The 27483-nt window shown below is 43.1% G+C and overlaps 1 protein-coding gene across 1 annotated transcript in view; it reads right to left on the reverse strand.

The window, feature by feature from the left end:
* LOC145404595 (kinase D-interacting substrate of 220 kDa B-like) overlaps positions 1 to 27483 on the reverse strand; it is a 623448-nt gene that overhangs the window by 57483 nt on the left and 538482 nt on the right. Inside the window, exon 3 of the mRNA XM_080276114.1 lies at positions 4421 to 4639. Within this exon, the coding sequence (XP_080132240.1) occupies positions 4421 to 4630 (210 nt within the window). The 5' untranslated portion in view covers positions 4631 to 4639. The remainder of the gene's footprint in view (positions 1 to 4420; positions 4640 to 27483) is intronic.

Raw genomic sequence — 27483 nt, forward strand, 5'->3', positions numbered from 1 at the left:
ATTCCCCGAGCTAGAACTTGATAGATCATATGGTAAACATACGCTTATCTGAGGCAGTAGTAGTACTATCCAAATTCAATTCATATTCCTCCACTTTGTTCAGTATTTTTCTGATTATTTTCAGACTGGTTAATTACCTTTTCCTGCTGAAAAATTTCCTCCAGTTTTTATTAGTACGTTCCTTACCTATGCTTTTGTTTAGAACGTCCGTATATTCGTAATGGAAGAATCCGACTTAACGGCCTGAAAGGAGGATTTCGTTTCCCAACTGGACGCTATTATAGAATAGGTTAAATTCTTAGGTACAGTTAAACTAGTTTAGGTTAAGTTTAATTAAACACTTACGTTGGGAAAATCCCTTTCGGGCCTTCCACCATTACGCTTGAAAAATCAAACGAACTGACAGCAGAACATAGCTAAAAACAACAGGGGACACAAATTTCGCATGAAACGTTTATTTACCACCATATATATATATATATATAGATAGATATATAGATATATATATATATATATATATATATATAAGCTTATCAGGAAGAACTGATTTGGAAAGGCGCTTCTACTTCATCAAATAAAGTGTATGGATATACCGCTAGGTGATGGGAGAGCGAAGAGGTACCGTACCGGAGAACACTACACAATAAATCATAAGCCTGTTGTGCCATGGTCTCAAATTTACAATATTCATACATAAATTCATACCCAAGAAATACTGTTCAGATGGCAGCGCAAGAATGCACAGAAAAACTTTACTTGTGCCGCTTTTGACATTTATTATTATTATAATTATTATTATGACATACCCATGGGAAGGGGACGATCGCCTCCCTTCAGCTGCTATACAGTATATATATATATATATATATATATATATATATATATATATATATATATATATATATATATAGCCTGGAACATTCAAACTCACTTCCTCTCCCCCACTTGGTCAGTTCCAATTTTCTCATTTGTGTTCATTCTCTCTCTCTCTCTCTCTCTCTCTCTCTCTCTCTCTCTCTCTCCCCTTACCCATTCACACATCTCTGTCGCCGCGACTTACTCTTCCATCAACGCTGCATTTTACTGCATCTCATTTCTCTTCATATGGCCCCCGTTGTCACACGGTGTCATATTCTCAACGCACTTCTTGTCATTTCCGGCTTCCCTTCTCCATCCACACAAACTATCATATCACACCCATGCATCAATCTTCGTGTTCCCAACTCTTTTCCATAACCCTCTCACATTTTCATAAGCACTCATCCTGAACTTTAATAGCTGTGTATGTCTCCAGGTTGCCTACACTCCTGACTCAGTGAGGATGGATGCTGATTTTACCCAACCTTAAAATTTACGGCAGGGGAGCTACTTTTCTCCTCATGGGCCCTTGATTGTGATCCAAACTGCAAAGGAAACCAGTGTACAATCATGGTCTATCTATCTATCTATCTATTGCCAGACGCCTTTATCCAGTACGGGGTGGCCACAAACAAATCGCCTCCACGTCGCCCTGTCCCCCGCCATTTCACTGCCCTGCTCCCAACTCACACCTCCCCTCTCTCATATACCTCTCCACTCCATCCCTCCATCTTATCCTCGGCCTCCCCCTCCCTCTCCTCCCCTCCACCTCACTCACACTCTCCCGTCAGTCTCTCACTCTCCATCCTCTCCACATGGCCAAACCACCTCAGTGTGTTCCTCCTAACGCTTCTATCACATCCACATCCGCACCACAACGCTCCTTTATATCCTCACTAGTCAGTCTGTCTCTCCATGTGACTCCACAGGCTCCTCTTAAGTAACTCATTTCCACTGCTCTCACTCTTGACTTGTGTCTTTCCAACAACGTCCAAGCTTCACTTCCATACGTTAGAGTTGGTATCACAATACTGTCATGTAGTAACTTTTTCACTTCCATGCTCACTTCCCTGTTTCTTATCACTGCTTTCAAGGATGCAGCAACCTTTCTTCCTTGTTGTACCCTTTCAAGCACTTCACCCTCCAAACTTCCATCCTTACTCATCACACTCCCCAAGTACTTAAACGTACTCACATTTTCCATTTCCTCCTCCTCCAATCTCACTGTACATTCACTGACTTCACCTCTCTCAAAGACCATCACTTTGCCCTTCCCTACATTCACCTTTAGATTCCGTTTCTTAAACACTCTTCCAAACTCATCCACCAAGCCTTGCAGCTCCTCTTCGTCTTCACTTAGCAACACAGTATCATCTGCAAACAACTGTACAGGGAGTTTCCAAACACTATCCTCTCTCACCAGGGCCACTCCAACATCCACTGCCCTACCTTGTGTCTCTTTTATTACCCCAGCCACGTACAGATTGAACAACCATGGGGACATGACGCATCCCTGTTTCAACCCAACCTTCAAAGAGAAAAATTCACTAAGTTCACCATCCACACGCACTGCAGCCTTAGCACCATCATACATACTCTTCACAGCATTCAGCAACTTCCCATCTACTCCATATATTCTTAATACTTTGCACAATCCTTGTCTATCCACCCTGTCATATGCTTTCTCCAAATCCATGAAACCCGCATACAACGTCTTTCCCTTCTCTAGAAACTTTTCCACTAAAGATCTAAGAATGAATATATGATCTACACAACCTCTTCCCTTCCTAAAGCCTCCCTGTTCTTCTCCAACTAATTCCTCTGTTATTTCCCTAACTCTGTCAACAAGTATCCTACCATACACTGTTCCTATTACACTAAGAAGACAAATGCCCATATGATTACCACACACTTCTTTTTCCCCTTTTCCTTTGTACAAGGAAATAATTATACCTGACTTCCAATCCTCTGGGACTCTACCTTCCTCCCAGGCCAATCTGCACATCTTCCATATCCATAGTACTACTATCTCTCCCCTGTGCTTCAGCATTTCACCACACACTCCATCAATTCCTGAGGCTTTCCCCAATTTGACTTTCTTCATTGCTTCCACAACTTCTATCCTACTGACTTCTCCCTCCTTCTCCCAGCCATTTCCCAGCCGCTTATACTTGCAGTACTTCCATTCCCTATGTTCAACAATTCCTTAAAGTGTTCTCTCCATCTGCTCATTTTTTCTCCCTTCTCCACTAGTAATCTACCATTCTTATCTTTCACTCCCCTACTAACTTCACTGCCACCCTGTCTAACTCTCTTCACCTCTTTCCAGAGCATTTTCTTACATTCCCTCCACTTTACACTCAAGTTCCTTCCAAATTCCTCATCCACTCTCTTCTTACTCTCTCTTACTAATCTTTTCACCTCTCTCTTTCTACATATAACTGTCTCTTCCGCCTTTCAACTTCTTCCATGCCCCTATTTCTCATCTATTCATTATATGCTTTCTTCTTTTGTGCCACAGCCTGTCTCACCCCTTCATTCCACCATGCTGTTCCTTGCACTCCCTTCCGCCTTCTCTTCATCCCACACACTACATCACATGCTGCACATATTTCTTCTGTGAATATTTTGCACACACCTTCCACGTCCCCTATCTGCACCAATTCATATTTACCCAATCGTTCCTCCACTTCTCTATTATATTCTGTCTTTTTCTCATCTTCTTGTAACCTTTCCACTCTCCTTGCATGGTCAACCCGCCAATTAACATAAACATAAATTAATTATACGGGGAAAGTTCTAGGGTTTTATTTTTCAAATCGATACTGACTTAATGATCATAAAAATGAACTACTGTACAATTCAATGAAATGTTCCCCCCCCCTCTCAAATACTGCACAGCTTATTTGGAAATAACTAAAACTATAATGCAGCAGTCTTTCACTGACACTATTTCAACGTCTGCTCTCTCTCTCTCTCTCTCTCTCTCTCTCTCTCCTTATATATAGATATATATATATATATATATATATATATATATATATATATATATATATATACACTGTATATGCCAGGAAGGAGGAACCCATGGCTACAAGCCCGCATTATAGTTCTTTCCAAGAAAAAATAAACACGATATATGCATGTATTTATATTTCTTCCTACCACAGACGATTACTGTTTTATCTACTTTAAGGAGACACTGACGGGATTAGAAACAATCCTTTACCTATACAGCACGATGGCTACTTATTCAGTGCCCGGTTCTACTGTTAGTTAAATACCACACAAGGAAATCGTGCTAAACTTATATGACAACAGGATGCCACTCAGATTTTTTCACACCTGCTGAAGGAAAGGGGTTTGAGTCGGAAAGAAACTGTTGTGTCTTCTGAATAAAGCACAATACTATTCTTTAGTCCTGGACCCTGCCACACTCCATCCTTAGGCAGGGCTACGGCCATAACAAAGATGACGATAGGTACAGCTCTTCCATGATAACTTTTTTTTTCCCCTTAGTTCTGGGTAACCACAGTACAGGAAGCAGGTCTCCGGTACTCACATTGTCTTCCGCGTTGACATCGGCGCCGTGCAGGATGAGCTCGTTGCAGATTTCGGCCTTGCCCTTGCCGGCGGCCAGGATGAGGGCGGTGGCGCCATTTTCGTCCTTGTCGTCGATGACCACGGAACGCGACGCCAGGAACGACTGCAGCCCCGGTAGGTTGTCCTCGTTGATGTACGACTCCAACGACCGGTAGTTCAGCGACACCATCTGATCCGACTGAGGGGGAGGGGGTAAGGGAAGAATAGATTACACACTGCTCATAATTGAAAAAAAAAAAAAAAATCGTATTCTCGTCTGCTTGGGAGGTTATACAGAACTTTTGCATACCATACTTTACTAGGCTGTTGTACTACATTTTTGTTTTAATATAAATATGACTTATTAGAGGTTTACTTTTTCATAGTACGATTTGCTATGTCTTGTATGTTATCTGTACCTATCTGACTGCATGAATAACATACAGAGGACTATTAACGTGTCGTATGCAGAAATAAACTAGCATGGAATAGGTACTAGAAAGAATCCTTAGCCGACAAGAATTCGTTCCAAAGGCTGCAACGTTAGATATAATTATTAGTGAAAGAAAACTGATGGATTAATGGGCACTGAGTCTAACCCTTTCAACGAGACTGGTCTCCAGTATGCTGAGTAAAATAGTCTGATGTTGGCCTGAATGACAAAGCATTTCCTCGGGATAAAGAGACTAACCCGGTCGGAACAATGAAACCTTTTTCATTAAGTTCTTGTTATCACCAAACGATTTCCTCAGCTCAGAAGAGACCTTCGTAGTAATTACAAAGTTCAAATAAAAGCTACGGAAAATACAGATTAAAAAGGAGAAAGGGAAGTAAGCTACAAAAAAAAAAAAAAAAAAAAAAAAAATGAGTCTGAAAAGATTATTCCCCCAAGCTAGACCTACAAAGATCATACAGCTCTGCTAGGGTTACAGGAGAGCGCTACCCCTCCCAGCAAAGGCAGCTACCCGGGCGAGGCACTAACTCTCGACCTCGTGATCTCGAGTCCTGAGCTGTACCACTGAGCCACCCCGCTCCCCAAATGAGGCTGAAGAACAACCTACAAAACACTGATGATTTGAGGAATGGCGAAATACGCCAGGGATATGACTGACGGAGTTAATGGTTTGTCGAATTCGTCAAAATGGAAAAATATTTAATAATAATGACTGAGTTCAGTGTACTGCAGGTCGAATCGGCTGCCCAATTCAGCACAATGACATCTATTTTGTATTTTCCCACTGCCAGACGATTTCATTCAACTACGGGGAAAACTCAGTCATGACCGTTTTGCCATATCCCTGTGTTCATCTCAACCCTTTCAGTGCTATGACGTCTTTTTCTTATTAGTTCTTGCCAACGCAGGGCGATTTAATGCAGCTCGAGACACCTCTTGTAATGACGAGGATAATGTAAGCTGTATTTCATCCCCCCAGCCCCACCCCCGTTCAATGTCTCTCAGCCACATCATGTAACAGTTTGGCGGTAAGAACAAACTACAAATGACGTCATCGTACTGCAGCGGTTAACCCTCTGGCCACGAATCATATGCATATTTAATTCTGCACAACTTCAAAGGATTTATTTTGCCCAACTCCAGACAATTTTGTGGATTTTAATATTAAAGAGCTCAGACACTCACTACAAATACCGTATATGATTTAAAAATATTCGATTATCCCCTGAACCTTGCGGGCGCCTGTTTACCCAGTTTTATGGTGCTCAAGGGGAACACCTTCAAGTGGTGGCACCAATGTTGCCTGACGGTTCCACTGCCTGGTTATACAAATGTTCCTCGACTACTTCCCTCTCGTCCGAAAGGAGGATGGTGGACGGCAGGAGGGAAACACCGGATTCACGTTTCATATGCGCCTCGGATCACAACAACATCAGCACTTGTTAATGGCAGACGATTTTACCTGCCACTCAGACCTCCCCCTAACCCAAGGTCTGAGGGTTAATGATGTGTCTGAAAATCAATTATTTTTCTGTAAAGTATTACAATTACAGCCAGAGGGTTTTATACAGCTGCAGATACCATACAGCAGTCAAAGGGTTAAGACTTTTTCAAAAACACATATAGTACGGGACAGCATACATAAAAAAAAAAAAAAAAGGAAAAAATACATACTGTTCACGAAAATAAAACGAACACAACGAAGAGAACACACCAGAAAACGGACACACGAAAACACGAACAAGAGATATGTTAACTGTATGCAAAGTAAACAAACCTGAAATACCAAGAGTAGACGAGAATTTTGCAAGAAAATCAGTAACAACAGAGTTCAGACCCTGCGTAAAAAACCACTTCCCTCCGATGACTTAAAGCTGTTACTAGTTACAAGACGATTTTATTCAGCTTAAGATTCATCCTTCGTTATAAAAGGGGGGATCTTCAGTACAAGTTGTCTCTCCTAAGCTGCACAGAATCGTCCAGTGGTAGCAAAAACGGAGAACGCATGACGTCATCGTAGTGAAGGGGAGATGCAAAATAGCTCATAATTACAATATATACGTGCTTCAGAGAGATGTCAAATTTTTACAACCAGATTATTCTCTAACGACAAGATAACTAAACTGACAATGCATGATTATTAAATAAATAAATAAATAAGTACACAACGTAACCTTTACTTTGTACAACCTTTCGGTCTTTATTCCAAGTGGATTTGGAGATTTCGTTACACCTCTCACTTACCGATTTATTCTGCATATTACACCTCAACATCCTACACGTTATTTATGCACGCCAGGTCGAAAATTAAAAGGATATAAACAGCATACGAATATGAGAGAATGTTAAGGTGCAATATGCAAAATAAATCGCCAACGATGAGGTATTACGAAGCCTCCATGACACTTCGGAATACGGCACTTAACACAATGCACGATTCACAAACAACAATAACATCAGCAATAACAACAACAATCATAACACGAAAAACTGGTGAGAAATAAGTGGACAAAAATTAACCCCCTCAGTACGATGCTATTTATATTCTTGCAACCTTCAGACGATTTTATTCATCTGACGAACTTCTCAAGGCCAAAGAGTATAATGGAGACGTACTGGGGTGGTCCATACTTTGCGCCTCCTTTGACACAGCATCTTAAATGGCAAAGGGGAACGTTATGTATGGATCACCCTGAATACAAAATTGTATGAGGGTAGCATGCGCATATTTTTAAAGTTTATTCTCGTAGTGAAGGGGTTAGGCAACTGGCGTACTATCATACACTGTGTATTCATTCATTACAGGACTATGGATGCATTCGATTTTAGGTGAAATGTGTGAATGAGGTGCAATGATGAATGGGCTTTAATTTCAATGTGTTGTGAATTACTCAATGGGATAAAAGTAAACCCACAATACACATGAATATACGAACAATGGACAAAAGTACACCCACACTGGATAACAGCATACCCATTATGGATAATACTATACCCACACCGGATAAAAGTATGCCCACAACGAAGAAAAGTATGCTCACAGATTAAGCTGTGTTTATTGTACTGATATAACTGTTTCGACCCGATATGGTGTGGAGTGATTACTGACGTGGATATGTGTAAAAAGTGAATGACGTATACGAGTGAAAGAGGTCGACGAACGTATATGAAGTTTACAACGAAATTAATGTGTGAAAAGAAAATGTAATCATACAGTGTGTGTGTTACAAGTCACCAACAAGTATTTTCTCTTTCGTTTTTTAAATAGGTCCACATTAGTTTATACAAAAATGGGCATCTAAAGTACCGTACCATTATAAGTTTCATTTCTGACGTCATTCATATATATATATATATATATATATATATATATATATATATATATATATATATATATATATATACATATATAATGCCTCCCAGCCACTTTTTACAAATTGTAATTTTGATTTTTATGCTCTTTTTCTGATAAATGTTATTATTTTATGAAACTGGCAATAATTTTTTTTTTTTTTTTTTATGCTGGTAACTGTAGTTTTCTAATGCTTTCATATGATTTAACCATGAATCATCACGCAGTAAGTCATAAAACAACTAAAAACATAATGCATTGATATACTGTACAGTGCAGTATTATGGTGTAAACTGAAACATCAGTATTCTGTACTGGCTCTGCAACAATTACTGAACTCAAATAAGATATCCTTCAGAGTGGACGGTAACTGATTTTACAATAAGCATATATTCAATGCAAACCACATTAGTTTACTATGGAACTAATAGCCCAACATTTTGTGTCCACTACATTAAAGACGCAACATCAAATAGTACATCTGGAACACTATTAGATTCCCAAGTATGACTAATCATTTTTCCTTCTGTTTCTTAACAATGTCAATTTTCCATTTCTAAAGCTCAGAAATTTCCTTCTCCAGAGAACGTTTTCTCTCCAGTCCCACGTCAATTTTTGCCTGGGCACTCTGCAGTTCAGCTCTGGACACTACACGTTGACAGACATTTTTGAAGTTCCTGATTACCCACAGAAATTGATGCATCAGCCACTGTGAATGCAGATCTTTTCAACTTGATCTCTGCTTCTATTTCTTCTATTTTCTTCATCTCCTCTGACTTCCTTTTGCTCTCTGTTGCCTCTTTTTCTTGTTGCTCTTTTTTGCTCATCTTCCCTAGCCTTTCTCTTAGCCTCATGGCCAGCTTGGTATTTCCGGTAGGAATGTCTCACAGCTTTCAAAATATCTGAAGTGACGGGGATGTCCATTACACCACCAGCATTCACAAGATAATCATTCACAATTCGCATGGCAATGAGCGTTTCTTCTCCACGGCTTTGACCATGAACTGCAAGAACAGACTCCTTAATGGAAAACAGACTTTCAGGGGCAGCATTTCCATGACTCATAGTCAACACACATTTGGCAAGCGCAAACAGTTGCGGGAATTTCCTTCTTCCCTGCTCATCTTTCATCTCATCAATATCAGCCCAGTACTGACCACTCCTCCTTGTTTGGTGTTTAGATGGGCTCTCTTCCAGGAGTCCAAGACCAAACTTTTCATGTACATGCTGCCAGTAAGAGTCTTGTACCCTAGTAGAAGTTTGGGGAGTGACTATTTTAATGTACACTTCCTGTGGAATGTGTTCTGTCTGATAAAACTTCCACTGTTTTCTCACCACATCATACAGGTCTTCTGGTGTTGTGGATGGATCTGTCTGGAACATGGTTGGTAAAACATTCTCTGGCCCAGGGGTACTTAGAACTTCCACAATGTTGAGTGTTAGAGATGCTTGTCAATGAGGATTGGTCAAGTCTCTTTTCTAGGTGTAGAACATTGGCTTCCTTCAGGACAGGCACATCAAATGGTAGATTTTTCTGTATGTATGATACAGCAGGTGTGCAACACTTCAAACAGTTCTCTTTGAAGCTGTGTCGCCATTCCTCACTGCTGTCCTGTTGAATTAAAACGGCCTTGGCACGTGTCCCAGTGTCTACTGTATAGCCTTTAGGCTTTCGTGATTTTCAAGTTTGGTACAATCTAGGGAAGCCAGAGTTGCTACTGATTTCAACTTTTGTTGAAATGACCCTGGGGAGTGCATGAGGACCTTCTCTGGGACAAATATTGTCAACAACTAAGTAGTTGGCCCAAGCAATCATACTCGTATAGTATATGGATCATGGGCTCGTTCTTCTGAAATATCAAAAGGAAGCTCTCGAAATCCTGGGCAATGAAGGCAACTTATGCGAGGTAAGCTGGGGAAAGGTCTGCTTTCAGAGTATCTGAAATCCGTTTGTACCTTACATTTGATTCAATCTCCCTCTTGAAGGTCATTTGCTTTGGCAAGAAACGAAGGAAGTATTCCTGCAGAATCTTCCACTGCTTCAAGATTCGAAGTACCGCACAACTAGCTTCAGAGTTAACCACCTTGAGGTCACATGGCGTGGCGCATACCAGTCTGTACACTTAGTGACTTCTTCCAAGGATACGTAATCATCCCGTCTGCCACTAGATAGTTTAAAGAATGAATGAATGTCACAGGCAAACTGGTCAATGTCCATGTCCAACTTTGAGCGTAATTTTCTGAATGCATTATGAACATGATGAAATGAAATAGATCCAAGCAGCAGAAGTTTTGTTTTGCAAATATCTTCCAGATTAACAATCAGTTTCTTCTCAAAAGACAAACTGACTCTTTGTCCATCCATCCCAACATGAAGCAGGTAACGTTTATTCCAGTTCATCTTTTGACCAAACTCCACAAAGTGAATGACCAGATCTTCTGCTGTACAGCGGCCTGCAAAGAGTAATCCGCAGTAGCAAATTTCGATGCCATTTTTTTTTATACCAGTATTACACATGCCCATCATACTGCTTTTTCACCTGTGATGTAGTAGTTTCATCAAACTTGAAAGTAAATGGGGTGTCTGAAAAATCCTCTATGAGCTTCTCCCTTAAATATGGTGTAATACCATACTGAATGCAGTATTTCACCTTTGTCTCTCCTTGTTTGTAACTCTTTGCTATGTCTGAATCTGGAAATACTAAGCATCATCATTTGTGCTTGCAACAACCTTCAGAGCCTGAATAGTTTCTGTTTTAACAACAAGCTCTTCCATGGTCAGAACAAAATTACCTTCTGACAACTGAATGTCTTTCCTGGAAGTTTTTACAAAGTGAGTTTGAGCTGACTGTCCACTCAGAATTTTTTCTGTTTCAACATGTTTTGTTCCCTTGCTACCATATCACGCGGTGACACCTGGAGTTTGGGACGCTGAACTGCAAGATCTCCCTTTGCTTTCAACATTTTGGGGGGTTCACACCATTTACAATAAATTTTCATGAATTTTATTATTTCTTTTCTTGTCTATGCTATTTTATGCTTATTGCCAACTTTGAGCCAAATTTTATAAATTATTTTATGCCATGCTGGGAGGTGGGGAGAGAGAGAGAGAGAGAGACAGAGAGAGAGAGAGAGAGAGAGAGAAGGAAGCAGTCACAAGTAAAAGCTGGTCAACATACGAATCAGAACGACCATACGAAGAAGTATGATTAAACAAGAACAAAAATGAGCGGTATGGGTGGGAGTAGTTCGTCTGTGTGGGGTGATGATGCCTGTGGTGATAGCTGTGGTGATGTGAAGGTATCTGTGGTTGTGGCTGTTGTGGTGGTGTACTGGTGGTTATAATAACGTGATTGTAATTTTGTTGGGCTACCAGTACTAGTGGTGATGTTGATTGTTGTCGTGAAGTAATGGTGATGTGATGCTAGGTGACTTGAAGGTTGTGGCTGTGGCGATGTGATAGGGATTGTGGTGATGTGGTGGGGGTTGTGGAGGTGTGATGGGGATTGTGGTGATGTGGTGGGGGTTGTGGGATGTGATAGGGGTTGTGATGATGTGATGGGGACAGTGGTGGTGTAATGGGGATTGTGGTGATGTGACGGGTTGTGGTGATGTGATGGGGATTGTGGTGATGTGATGGGGGTGTGGGGGGGTGTTGGTAGTTATGGTGGTGGTTGTGGCCTAAGACTGAGCTCCACCTGGTCAATAATATTATCAATTTTCACTCTTCTCTCTCTCTCTCTCTCTCTCTCCATTCCCAGTCTGTTTTCCCATCTCACGTTCCATCCCTCTTCACTACGATGGCGTCTATCTTCCATTCCTTGCTTATTAACCACAGACGATTTTATTCAGCTTTGGGGAGACTTTCTGAACTGGATGGGTTGGACACAGACTAACCCCTTCAGTGAGGGAGGAACTTTCTAAATAAAATCGTCTGGAGGTAGCGAGAACAAACCGAAATAAACCGTCACCGATGTAAACAGATAATACTCTGATATCTTTTCCACTGTCTCGATTTTTCCCATATATTTACTTATGAACCACCATCTCCCCATTATCGTATCCCATCCGTTTACAGCTCCTCTTTCTATCCCTTCTCCCATTCACATCTCCTTCTCTGCTTGTTTCTTCCTATGCTTCCCTGTCCATCTCTTCACTCTTCTATTCGTTTTTCTATCCCTTTCCCTCTGTCACCCGTCCCTCCCTCTACTGCTTTACTCCCTTTTCTATCCACTCTCTCTCTCTCTTCGTCTATCCAGTATTATCAACTTTCCCTTCCTGTTTTCCAGCCACTTTCCCTTTCAACTCTCAATGCCGTTTTATTAGAACCATCCTCTCCCTTTCACTTCTCCCTCCCTTTTTATCTGAACCACCCTCTCCCTCTCACTTCTCCCTCCCTCTTTATTTGAGCCATCTTCTCCCTCTCACATCTCCCTACTTGATCTTCTTCTGTATGCTATAGTTTATTTTAGTTGTACCTATGGGCAAAAAATTCTACGGATATCCTATGCCGGGCGCCTGGAGCGACGTTTTTTGGTCAAAATATGATCGCTCATTAAATATAGTAAAAGTTTTTCAATCGTGATGGGATCAAGTTTTTTCAGATCAGCGAATTTTTTGCGACTTCTGTTCCAATTTTGGTGCGATTTGAATGTGTAGTTTCAGCTGCCCAAAACACACACACACACACACACACACACACACACACACACACACACACACACACACACACACGGCTAGTGCTACAGTATATTAGATTTATCTGTTTATTTAAAATCGCATTTTTACTGTGCTTCTATGTCCCTCCCTTCCCTTTATCGCTCTGAATCCCCTTTCTATCCACTCTTTCTTCCATCTCTCCCTCCGGCGTACCTCGTATGAGTGTTGCTTGCTATGTAGGAGCATCCGGTGCAGCCTGGCCCTTTGTCTGTACACCAGGTCGTTCTTGTACCGCTGAATGCGACTCAAGTAACGCGGGCTTCTTGACGGGGAATCACAGTGCCAAGAATCCGTGCTCTCAATTGAAGACGTGTCGGATTCCGAGGGGGACAGGGGGTTGGAGTGCGACCTACTAAACACCCGTAGAAAAGGCAGACTCCCTCCCTTGTGTCGGTCACTGCGATGGACGGTTGCTTTTGGCTCCTCGTCAATCTTGAAGAGGGTCAGGGATCTTGGTTTCGGCATATCGCGATGCAGGACCTTTTCTATGATTGGCTCCTCGCCGCTCTTTCTTCTGCCTTCGCTAACACCGCTCTTCCTGCTGCCTCCTCCGCCATCAAGATCATCCGCACCAGCACTACAGACAATATCAATATTGCTCTCAAAACTAATGCCACCAATTCCTCTGCTTTCAACACTATAAACACTGCTACTTTCGCTTCCAAGACTGATGGTACTAATTCTTCTTTGAACACCGCCACCACCACCACCATATACACGTTCCCCAGTATCACTAAGTCTGCTTTCAACACCAGAAGCACCACTAACTCTCCTTGCAACACTAATGCCACTAACTCTTCTTGTAAGACTGATGCCACTTGCCCTTCTTTCACCAACACTAACACCACCACCTCCGTCTCCCACATCATCTCTAATTCTGCCTTCGACAATATCACCAACATCGTCTCTTGCGTCTCCACGAATATTCCCACCTTCACCACGACCATCCCCCTCATCACCAAAAACATCACCACTAATCGCCCCATACTCAGCATCCTCAGCACCACCAAACCCATCATCAGTCTCACAAATGTCATCAACACTGAGTTCAGCCATCCTGCAACTTTCCTTCTAATCACTTCTTGCGTGGATAGAGATACAATGAGCGGAGTGTAGAATAGCAGGTTAGAGTAAGAACAACACGAATTCAGTGTAAAAACTTAGGATACAAACGACGATGATACAGAATGATGGCAGAGAATATCAACGATGAAGACGTAGATGGGCAGTTTAAGATAAAAGTAATATTAATGTAGAATAACTGCTAATGATGAAAATGACAAACCGAGCCAGGACAAGATCACTTGAAGATATTTTTCGCCACGTTAACGACATGCAGGAGGTTTGACAGCACCCCAGGTAAAAAGATAACCGTATTTTTTTTACTAGCTGTCGGGAAATGCCTCTGTGATAACAAGCGTTTAATTCCACTTCAGGGGTGATATCTTGCTGTTACCTTACAACCCAAAACCACTGTAAGATCCCGCGACAAAATAAAAAATACTTCTCCGCTGTAATATAAATCCTGGCCCTTTCAGTCCGTCAGAAAACGTATTAACTTCTCTTGTTTATTCTGCTAAAGATTGACTTCCCGTCCTCGTCCTTAATATTTCACCTCCAAAACAAAAGAGTTTCAACAATCCCTAACCACATCACAATAACGATAGACTAAAATGCCCAATATCGTTAAGTCTCTTTACTGTTATATTCATCCCAGAACCAAAACCACACTAAAGACAGGCCAGGACATTACAGCCTGCACCCGGACCGTCAACCTCAACTCTACAAACACAGAAACAGCGATAAAGAAAATTTAAATAACAAAAAATCCCCGGAGATCTATCGTTCAGGCGAGCCAAACCACACTGAAAATGTCACTAAAACCAGACCAACCACAACTCAACAGATACAAAGAAAGAGCGAAAAGAAATGAGGAAGAAAGATTAAAATGTCCGTATCGTTAAGGTGAGTATTGTACGATATGTCCTTCCTCTAACTACCAAAAGTACACTAAGACACGAGAGGACATTATAACCACCAGCATCCCCATCACCTACACCTTACACCCTTATCACGTCCTCGTTACATATACCTAGCCATCACCATCCCACCCTAGCCCCGACGCAAAGGTGATGAGACTGCGATATGTATCATCCCTTGCTCACACCACCAATACGGAACCTCACTGAATAACATCAGTGGTACGACACCACACCTATAGCAAAATAAAAAATAAAATACATTAAAATAAATATTGGTAACGAAACCAAGTCAATAAACAGTCCTTACATCATCATCATCAATATTTTTACCCACTTTAAAATGCGAAGCAGAGTCTGGGAATAAAGGTTGAAAACGCAAAACATAAAAAAATAAAAAAAAAATGGCAGAGAGCGTGTCTACTAAAAATTCACATATAATAATAATAACAATAATAATAAACTAACACATCCATCCAACGTTAAAATATGTCTCTGTGAACAAGTGATCGTCGTGTTGATAGGGATAGAATTCGCCAGTCTTGTGGAAAGTTGTCATGCACTGGAAGACTTGTGGTGGGAGGGACAGGGCTGCATGGTGATTCTCTGCTGATCCGTATTCTAGTTTGCTTCTATCCTTTCGTAACACCTCTTCCTTAGTGACTTATTCTACCTACTACACAGATTAATATTTCCTTGTATGTTGCTAATATAAACCACGTCGACAACAGAAAAATTTAAACAGCATACAAGAGAACATTAAGGAGAAATACACAAAATAAATAGCTTAGGAAGAAGCGCTACGAAATGCTCTATACCAAAGAGAATACGGGCTATCTCTATACACGTGTAACTCATCCCTTGCAGCTCTGTACAGTCGAGGACAAAGAGTTCGTCTCCTGTTCTTCACCGTTTATTTTGTCCGTCATTTTTCCGCCTGATATATCAAAAGTGTCATAAATGGGTTGACAATCACTCCAACTATCAGCCAGCAGTGGGAAGTGTGAGGAGCTGAAAAAATAGGCCAACTTAAGAACCAAACTGTAAATGTGCAGAAACTTAATCCCTCTGTTACGATACCGCCCCCCCACCTTTTTTTTTTTTTTAATACCAAATGGGTTACTGATGGCTGTCCATAACCTGATCTGTTCGAAAAGCTTCCCCTTTGCTGAATAAAATCGTCTAAAAGTAACAAAAATTGATAAGACGTGGGCAAGAAGAGACGAATTTAAGAGAGTGAAAGTTTTAATGTAGACTGCATCCAACTCCTCCACTTGGGAATCCTTTTTCTACGATGAAGAAAATAGTCCGGAGGGAAAAGAATCTAAAAAAGTAATCGTACTGATGGCATGAATTTTGAAAATGCTGAATTGACCTGACAGAACCGTTCACCCTCTCATGATCAAGATAACTCTACTGTTTAATTACAGCCAACGTTAAACGATTTAATTTAGCTGAGGGTAAGTCTCAAGGGCCTTTAGCTCCTGGTGTGGGCAGCTGTCGTCATTCAAGTATTTATCCACCCATCGTGAGTTGGCTGGTCAAACGAGCAATTATGGTAAAATGTGCACTCAGGGTAACATAAGGGAGGTAAATGTCAATCAGGGTGATGCAGTGGCCTTTTGTTACACTATACAGGGTGACTAACTCGCCACAGGTTCAAAAATTATGGAGATGAGCACCACGGGTTGAGTCTCATGGCGTCTACCCCCACCTTTGCCTTTCACCTTTGTTACCTCTAGACAGTTTTATATACCTTTTCTACTTATGACTATATTTGTTACATCAACTTTAGGCTGTTCCCACACCCACCCAATAGCTCTTCTATTTCCTTGATGTGGTGGCTGACACTAACTGAAAATCACGAGGAAATATGACACGAACATCCTGAGTCTTGTATTCATGACGTGACTACATTCAGCAAGAGTTATGTAACACACACACACACACACACACACACACACACACACACACACACACACACACACACACACACACACACAAATTATACGGTATATGGACAAAACAGACAGAGCAGACAAACGGGCAGATAAACGGGCTTATAAAGTACAGTATATATATATATATATATATATATATATATATATATATATATATATATATATATATATATATACACACACACAAAACTTCAACTAGAAATTCAACTAGCCTGCGAATGAAATCTTGCTGATCATACTAAATACTAGCTATAATACAAAGTTAAATCCCAACACAGGAAGAAAATAGCATACAATATACACAAAGTTACTCATGTCTCCACATACAGTATATATTTTTGGGCGCGACCATACTTACCCACAACAAGGGACGGGCAAGAGGAAAAGAGGCACAGGATTCTGTTAAGGGTGCAGGCTGTTAGTTCATCAGCATCAACCCTGTGTTTCATTTCATCTTGTTGACCACATGTTAAGAGCAAGTGTGGCCGCAGCATGTCACGTGCTGCTCAGATCATAGTCATTACCATAACTTTTATTTTAACAACAGAATATAAAGCGGACCATTTAGCTTTTAACTAATGTCTACAACTAAATCTAATAAGATGATAATATAATACGCCTACACGATATAAAACCATAACTATCTTGCATGTAACAGTGACTGCTGGTTATTCAACAAATACTGATTAACAGCGTAAGAATGTAATAAAATAGTGCAAGATAAGACAAATAGCAAGTGATAGTAAGAGCCAAAGTCATGCCAGCTAAGTTTACGCTAGAAGACAAGGATTATAAAGAACGTAACTCTTAACGCATCATAGAAAACGTGTACCATAATTTAAGGATTAACTAGTCTACTTCATAACCAAGTCTAGCCACTACCAACGTGCAAACAACGTGAATGTCTCGTTTCTTTCTTTTTCAGCCTGAGCTACGAATCAAGCTTTGGGGGATGAGGGGAGGGGGCTTTAGTTAGTGCGGGGGAAGGGAGATAAGTGAGCGGCGATGTGGCAGGGTGGGTGTGGGTGGAGGGGGTGAGGGCACTGAAGCATACCCGGTTCTGTCCACCACCGATGAATGAGAACCTTCGAGCAGCGATTGACGGGGTTAAGCTGAGCAGGGACACGAGCGAGGGACGGCGGACGGTGCTGGGGGTGAGGGAGAGGAGGGAGGCGCGTCGCTGCTCTTGCTGTTTTTCAGGGATTTGCAAGGCAGTGCGGTGCTGTCGACGGCCTTTTTTCCCCGCCTCCCTCGAGCTCCCTTCGTCCTCTTCGTCCTCGTCATCGTCGTCAGGGAGGTCCAAGGAATCAATGGAGTCAGCTTCCGATGATAGGTGTGGGTGTGGGGAGCGTGTGTGGGGTGGCGGTGTGGAGGGGGTGGCAGGTGGAGAAGCCTCAGGCGTGTTTTGGCGCAGGTAAATGATAGGCAAGTTGGAGCCGGCGGAGGAGGGAGGCACAAGGAGGGGGGTACGTGGAGGGGTAGCGGGGGGTGCAGCAGGGGGAAGCGGGGATATAATGGGTAGGAGGGACTGGTGGAGGGGCAAGGGTAGGGGCAATGCACCTGTTCCAGCCAGCATACAGGTGAGGTGGGAAAGGGAGGAGGAAGGGGTGAAGTGAGGTGATAATGATGGAAAGGCATGATGGAATGGGTCGTTCGTGGTCGCAGGGCCAGTACTTACAGCTACAGAGGTAGTGGTTGTAGAGGTAATTGTGGTCGTGAGAGGAGTGATTGATGTGGTGGTAGTGGTGGTTAGAAGAGGATCGGTTTGGGTCGTGGTAGGAGTGGTTGTGGTAGTGGAAGCTGTGGTGGATGGAGGGCAGGGCTGGATAGATATCTGGGGTATGGATACGAGAGATATGGATGTGAGGGAAAGACAGGAGCCGTAGGAGGGAGAGGAGAATGGAGAGGAGGAACTGCTGCTGGCTGAGGGAGGGAAGTACATTGGGGTGCGAGGGGGAGGGGAAGATGGAGAGGTGGAAAAGATGGAGGTAGGGGTGGTGAGAGTGAGGAGGGAAGAGGAGATGCGAGGGGGGGGAGAAGAAGGAGGGATGAAAGGCAGGGAGGAAGGGGTAGTGGGGGCATGGAGGGAGGAGGTGTGAGGGGGAGGGGAATGAAGAGTGATGGAAGAGAGGGAGGAAGGAGTAGTAAGAGTATGGAGGGAAGAGGTGTGGGGGGGAGGGGAAGAAGGGGAAGTGTAGGGCAGGGAGGCAGGAGTGGCTAGGGACTGGAGGGAGGAGGAGGTGTGAGGAGGGGGGGAAGATGGGGAAGTGTAGGAGAAGGCGGCAGGGGCAGTGAGAGTATGGGGGGAAGTGGAGATGTGAGGGGGAGGGGAAGAAGGGGAAATATGGTAAAGGGAGGTGGGAGTGGTGAGGGCATAGGGGGAAGAAGTGTGATGGGAAGGGAAAGAAGGAGAGGTATGGGAAGGAGAGTGAGGGGGGGCTACGGCGTGGGGAGTAGCTGAAGAGGTGATGGGGGAGGTATGGAGGGAAGAGGAGACAAGAGAGGCATGGAGGGAAGGAGAAGCAGTAGGGGAGGTGTACGCAAGGGAGGGAGGGGCATCGGAGGAGGGCAGCGAGGGACAACAAACGGCACACGTAGAAGCGGGCGGGGGTGAGACAGATCTTGCGTGGGCGAGTGTGGGCGGGGTAGGGTCAGCCTGGGGTGGGGTGACGGTGACTGTGGGCGTCTGGGTGTGGGCGGGAGTGGTGCTCAAGGGCGGGGGTGTGCTCACTTCCAGCCCGTGCTTCATGGTGTTCAGATTTTTACAACCAATAGGGGGAAAGAACCTTTATTACTGACTTCAGCAGGAACACCGACAGACACATTATTTTTTGGTTTGGATGACGCAACGGCAACCCAAGTTAGACCCAAACAAAGCATAATCAGTCATGAGGAGTGAGAGAGAGAGAGAGAGAAACAGAGACAGTCCCATACAGCGTAGTGACACATGATATAAGACTGTCTCTAGAGGGAATCATCATCTCCGGAGAGTGCTGTGCATCTACTACTAATAACACAAAACACCTTGATGGCTAAAAACTGTATCCTCTCCACATACTAGTGTAAACATTATCCCACATGGCTTAGTGGTATATGTGACAAGGCTTTCTCTTGTGAGTATCATCTCCGGAGAATGTGGACGACAGCAACTACGAAAAAATTATATAAACTACCTTCAGGTCTAATAACCAAAGCCCCTTCACTTGCTGACAGGGATTCTAGGCAACCAAATTCTGAGACAGCTACACTAAAGACTGAACTCAATATCTGTGCGGCTAAGGTTCTACGAGAAGGGAGGGTGGGGGGTGATGGTGGTGGTGGCTTGGCTTGGCGTGGCTTAGAAGGGGGGGGGGAAGGAGTATGTGGTGGGGGTACCTGGGTTAGCTAGGACAGGCTTGATGGTAGGGGGTTGGTGTGGTGGATGACGCCTGAAAAACGTGAAATGGAGTCATTGTCCTTCCTCTCACCTAATTTATCATGTGTGCAAAAAAAGGGGAAAAAAAATATTATAGTATCCCTTGGTCAAAAATTTGTGCAAGGGACCTACAGGCAGGTTGATTCCTTGAAAAAAAAAAAAAAAAAGTGAAACAGTAATATGTGGAATGTTTAAAGGCAATATATTGAAGCTTGTAATTCTGAGTATCAAAAACCAGCAAGACTGATCAGGCAAGCTTAAACTTTTTCAGAAGATCTATTTGGTCTGTAAATCTGAAGCGCGAGAGATGCTTTCGCGTCACAATATACGCACTGGATTTATTATGTATATTATAATATGGACGTTGGATTTATATGCAGCCTATACGGAATGTCATCATACGGAAGCTTGAAAAATATAATGGATGCTGGAGAACTATGTATATTCCATGATACGAAGGCCTGATTAATTTGTATGCGTCATAATACAGAAGGTGGAGAAATATGTACGCCCAACACACACACACACGCAAGCACACACACACACACACACACACACACACACACACACACACACACACACACACACGCCTAACTTTTTCTTTTTCTTTTATACAATGTGGCCAAGACACGGTGGATCGTCTCCTCGTTGGCTTAGCCCAGTTTGTGACACCTTTACCTGAGCAGTTTATGCTGTCTATTACACTGGAAGAATCTCTTGTATCGACTTAACCAACGGAGGAAAATTTATCTCTTTTCGTTTGATTTACCCGCCACTGAGTAACCTCCCGGGAACGCACAGGATAAAATGAAGGTGTAATGTGCAAAATAAATCACTAGAGAAAAGGTGTTACGAATTCTCCTGCGTTAAAAATACAATCCAAAGTTATATATGACATGTGTTTTAGTTTATCCACTTCAACTTGTTCTAAAAGTCTCAAGTCTCCATCTTAAATGCCGAGGTATAACAACAGATTAACACCAGAATATGATGATAGCCACGAAGTACTATGAAAAGGGATGCACAGCTGTAGTGTTGTCTTAGTCTGGCTTGGACGACGCCTGTAATCTGGTGTATGGATTGTTTTTTAATATTTAATATGTCTTTCCCTCCTCTATTAATTTTCTGTTAAAATATGTAACAGAAAGTAAGTTGCAAAGTGACGAAAAACTTGGCTAAGTTAAAGTGGAGGAAACAAATATAATTTTTTATATTTAACTTACTTTTCCTTCCTCTATTCATTTCCTGTTTAATAATGTACCAGAAAGTAAGCTGCAAAATGACGAAAATCTTGTCCAAGTTAAAGTGGAGGAAATATACACAATGTCGTCTGGTGCTACTCTCTTCTTGCGCCAGGAGTGACCCAGTCCTGACGTAGGGTGGTGGGGGCGACACGACACACACACTTGGCACACACACCGGGTAGGGGGAGGAAGGGGTAGGTAGGGCCAGAGAGGCAGGAAAGAAAGGGTGGTATCAGGGTCAGAAAGGTAGGGGGAAAAAGGGTGATACGTGAGGCAGACGAAGGTAAAGAGAAAGGGTGATACGTGAGGCAGACGAAGGTAGTGAGAGAGAGAGAGAGAGAGAGAGAGAGAGAGAGAGAGAGGGGGGGGTAAAGGGGAGGGGAAGCGAGGTTGGTGAGGATATGGAGAGAGGGGTGTGGTAGGCAAAGAAGGGTAAGGGGACAAGGGATGCAAGACAGAGGGGAAAGGAGGGGTTAGATGTAGACAGGGAGGGATGGGGAGAAGAGGGATGAGGGAGGAAGAGAAGGTTAGGTGAAGAAGTAGTGAAGACAGAAGGGTGTAGGGAGAGTTAGCGGTAAGAGGGGAAGGGGTGGGATGGAGGAGAGGGATGAGGGATGCACAGAAGGGTAAGGGGGGGAAACAGAGAAGAGAGGTGGGGGTGTTAGATGCAGAGGGGTAGGGATAGGGTGTGTGACAGGGCAAGTGGCGCATCTAACTGACACATCCTTTATCAACTACCTTCACAGATCCACATTCTCTCACTTAGACATCTCCCATCTTCTTCCACACGTACACACCTTCCATCCTCTCTTATAACTACACACACCTCACAACTCCCACCCTCCTCCCACTTTTACAGAACTCCCACTGTCTTCCACTTCTCTCACAACTACTACTATACACCTCCCACCTTCTCCCACATACATTTTTCTCCCACACCTACACACCTCCCGCCCTCTCCCACCACCCACACTCTGGCAATATGTCGTCTCTCACTACCAGACACAACAGCACAAAATATTCCCCTAAACTGCATGTTTATTTACAAGTCAGTATCAACGGGGTTTTATGGATTTAGCTCTACGACGTACGGAGGGGGCAGGGGAGGATGGGGAGGATGTAAGGGGGATGAAGGAGGGATAGGTGGGAATTAGGAAGACGGGGAAGTAAGAGGGGAGAGTGGGAGCAGGTGCGGAAAGATGAGACAGGAGGGTGAGGAAATGAGATGAGGGAAACTGGGAGGTAAGGAGGCGTCCCATCGCTGAAGGTGGTGCCAGGGATCCCTCTAAGCCCACAAGAACAATATTACCCACGACGAAGACGGAGGGAAGGGGGGGAGAATGGGAAAAGAAAGGGGAGACTGGGGATGATGGAGAGAAAGAGTGAGCTTGGGGTGGATGAGGACGCAGGGAAGGTGAGAGGCTGGGGAGGGAAGGGGTGGGGTTGGAGAGAGACAGTCAGCCATCAGTCAGAAGCCTGAGGACTTGGGTGTTAGTCACTCTCTCGCATCGTGCCAACCACTGATACCTGTCACTCACCATACCAACACGCGAGGGGAAGGGAAGGCATGGGAAGGGAAGAGAAGGGAAGGAGAGAGAAGGGAAAGGAAGTGAAGGGAAGGAGAGGAGAAACCAGGAAGAACACAGAGGGGAAGAGAAAGAGAAGAATGGAAGAAAAGGAGAAGAGAGAAAATAAGAAATAAAGGGGAGGGAGAAAATGAATGAGGAGGAAAGAAAAAGAAAAGGAACGAGTCAGAGGGAGAGAGATATGGAGAAAGAAAAGGGAAGGGACGAGAGGAAAAAAAGGGGAAGAAGGAGTGAGATGAAGAGAGAGCGAGAAAGGGAGAAGAGGGGGTAGGGAGATAGAAAAAGGGAGAAGGGGGAGTATTAAGGAATGCACACAACAACACTCCCTTTGGAAGCTGCTTTAGAGAAGACTATATTTATGCTGTCTATTCTGCTGAGTCTAAGATGCTATCGAGGCGAGTGGGAGGAAGAGACCCAATATAAAGGGAGAGGGGAGGAGGGAAGAAAGATGTGATACGAGAAAGAGAGAGAAAAAATGAAGGGAGAGGAGAAAGGGGAGGAGAAGAAAGAGAGGGGAGAGAAGAGGAAGGCAGAGAGATGAAAGAAAGGGAGGGAGGAGCAAAAAGGAAGGGAAAGAGGAGCAAAAGGGAAGGAGTTAGCAGAGAATGGGACATAGAAGAGGAAGGGAGGGGGAGGAAAAAAAAAAAAAGGGAAGAGAAAAAAGGGTGATGACATAAGAGTGAGAGGAGGTAAGTTTGGAGGAAGAATGGGAGAAGGAGGGATGAGAAAAAAACAGGGAGGAGAGGAGAGTGAAAATGAACTGAGGAGGAGAGAAAGTGAAGAGAGAGAGAGAGAGAGGAGGTGGGAGAGCGAAAAGAGACGGAACAAGGGAAAGGGAATGAGAAAAAAAGAGAGAAAAGATAAAAGGGAGAGAAAAAAAAGATGGAAGGAAAAATAAACGGGAGGGAAGATGGGAGAGAAGGCAAAGGAACGGAAGATTGGAGAGAGAGAAGGGATGGACTAAGAAGATATAAAAACAGGAAGGAAAGCGCAAGAAGATAAGAGAATGACGCCTGAAAAGAAGGAGAGTACGACGACAAGACAGTGGGATGCCAAGAGGGGCAGTAGGCTAGGTGGAATTCAGGGGGGGGGGAGGGGGAGAGAGAGTGGGACGAATCATCATCACCATCATCATCATCATCACTAACAGCAACATACTACCGTACTCATTACCAACATCACATCCATTATCATCACCACCATCATCAACACATTTCATTATTAACATCAAACTAATCACCATCACCAATCATTAACATAATCATCTTCATCATCATTATCATCACCATCATCATCATTATTACCATCACCATCATCATCATCATCATCACCCTAACCCTACTTCACAAACATAGTAAAAATAACACTATTATTATACACTTGCAGGAGAGAAACAGTGAACACAAGGACATACGTTCATTCACTCTCCATTCAAACCCAATAAATTCTTGGAAATAATACAAGCAGTGTAAAAATATATCAGAGAGAGAGAGAGAGAGAGAGAGAGAGAGAGAGAGAGAGAGCGGTAAGAATGAGGTCTAGATATACCGGTGCAATATTTTAAGAACAAAGTTTGTAAACAGATTTTTTTTCCCCTCTTCAATGGGCCTTGCAATCCCTCTCCATCCACCCTAATCTTCCTCTTCACCTTCTCAGAGTCGTATTCTCAGGGGCTTGGGGGATTCCGCAACTCTACCTCTTGCCGATTTATTCTGTACATTACACTCACCCATCATCCACTCATTCGATGTAGTGCTGCCTCAGGTGACACTACACTGATTAACAAGCTAAATAGTTTTCCCTTAACCCAGAAAGCCATAACTACGCTGGGTGGTAACCATACAACCCAGTGACGCCTTGTGGTGTAGTGGGTTAAAGGCATTCCAGCTGAATGGAGTCCGTAAGGGTTTAAATCTGACTGGGTTATACTGCTCATGCAATGCCACTCAGGGAAGAGTGAGGGTGGCCATCCTCGTCTAAAATATCGAGAATGAGTAACCTAGCTCAGGGTTCCTAAGCTCTTAATGGGACAAAACAATGACAGTTGTTGATGATGATGATGATGATGATAATGACACTTCTTTAATCAGCTGTATGTTACTGATACAAATTAGGTCATTATTAAAAAGACATCAACAGCACACTAGAAAAGTGTAACGTGTACTATGCAAAATGAATCGCTAAGTCAGAGGTGTTACTAAGCCGCCTCCTACGCAGCTTAGAATAAGACCCTCAAAGGCTTTTTGTGATCTGAAATATATAAATCAGTTTAGAGTATGGGGAAATTGAATGGAGATTGCTTTGAATTCTTTGCATGCCAGCATTCTCAGCCAAGGAAACGAGTGGCTGTTAGCTTTGAATGCTTTATCGAAATCCTTTGGAACTAGGATTATTTTTTATATTATCTTATTCTGACTATGGCATTCCTAACGCTTCTATTCAGCGCGGCGGTGACCTCGATTTGAAGGGGTTACAGACAACTTATCTAGACTCGCTTAAAGGTCGCTTTCGGCGGCCTCCGCTCGATGTCAAACTAATTCCTATTTTCAGTCGAAAGGTAACAGAAATTTGAATTACTCATGCCGTGAGCGAGACAGAGCGAGGAATTTTACCTTATTTTTATCCTGCTGGGACACCCGTTGAGAAAAGAGAGGGGCAGGATAGTAGTGATGCCTACTATACCGTACTAAATTATACTATGGCATTATAGTATACAATTTTAGGAGTTTAAGGAGGGAGGAAGGAAGGGCGAGAGAGTGATAATGCAACAAACACGTCGCTCTTCTCTTTTTTGTCATACTGGTATCTTCAATGCTGGACAAAGGACGAATCCATCCCCTCCACTAAAAGCAAATGCTAAAGTTGAAGCAAAAGACCAGAAATGAGTCATAACTCGGGAACTGGTGGCCCGATTGGACTGGAAAGTTTTATTCTTCAAGTTAGTGCATTTTAACTGCACCCTGCTCTAACAAAAACTGCGCTACGTTGCATCGTTTTGGTTTTGTTACGGTTACAAACAAACAAACAAACGTGCAGAAATCGGATCATTATAATACAGATGGACACATACAATATATATATTTATTTATTTTTCTTCCTTAACCCCTTCAGGACAATGGCGTATTATTTAATTTTATTCTGACAACTGTCCCACGATATTATTCACCATAGAGAAGACCTGCAATGCTAAAAGGGTGAAATTACTCCACTGTCTGGCAATGTAGGAATCTGAACACTGTAATCGCAAGACAGCTTTCATCCCGGTGCACAAGTCCGCTACAAAGACGTGGTTTGGTGTACTTGCATCCAGGTAATCCACACCAGCAGGAGGAATGTCTGTGGTGTGGCCGGGAACGGAATGGGGCACGGCGTGTGGTGGAGGTGTACGGTACGGCACACTCCACGATACGGCATGTGTGGCGTGCCTGGGAAGTGCTATTACTGCCCGTGCATGGATTACCTTACCTATATCCCCCCCATCCACCCTCTCTCTCTCTCTCTCTCTCTCTCCAGCATCAGTAATCATACCGACACTGTTATATGACAACATTAAGAAAGAGCACGATAAGAAGTAACGGCAAAAGAGTGGGAAATAAGAACGAATAAGAGTAAGAATATATGAAAATAAGAATTAATGTACAAATGGGAAAGCAAAAAAGTAGATATAAAATATTAGAAAAAAAAGTAAAAGAATGTAAGATGTGGAAATGTAAAAAGGCAGAAGGAAAGTCATGGGGGAGAGAGAGAGAGAGAGAGAGAGAGAGAGAGAGGGGCACCCAACCCATCTGGCTCGTGTATATTTTTCCTAACCAAAATAAAAAGGGTTTGGCGCTGGTCTAAATAATAAATAATGTAAGGCCGCTCTCCTTGGTCAATAAAACACACACACACACACACACACACACACACACACACACACACACACACACACACACACAAATCAACACAGTGTACGGGTGACCAACAAATCAAGGACAAACTCAGAGGAAAAAAACTGTAAGATGTGGACGCGTATTTATTTTTTTTTAAGAGACAGATGGTAATAAAGAGAAAATAAAAAGAAAATAAGGGAATAAATACGAGAGAGAGAGAGAGAGAGAGAGAGAGAGAGAGAGAGAGAGAGAGAGGCACCTAACCCATCTGGCTCGAGAGAGAGAGAGAGAGAGAGAGAGAGAGAGAGAGAGAGAGAGAGAGAGAGAGAAAGAGAGAGAGAGGCACCTAACCCATCTGGCTCGAGAGAGAGAGAGAGAGAGAGAGAGAGAGAGAGAGAGAGAGAGAGAGAGAGAGAGAGAGAGAGAGAGAGAGAGATAACAGAGAGGGACGATCAGATAAG

The sequence above is a fragment of the Coenobita brevimanus genome, chromosome 64, assembly GCF_032717465.1.
Source record: "Coenobita brevimanus isolate Jiangsu-jjx chromosome 64, ASM3271746v2, whole genome shotgun sequence".
NCBI classification, from domain to species: domain Eukaryota; kingdom Metazoa; phylum Arthropoda; class Malacostraca; order Decapoda; family Coenobitidae; genus Coenobita; species Coenobita brevimanus.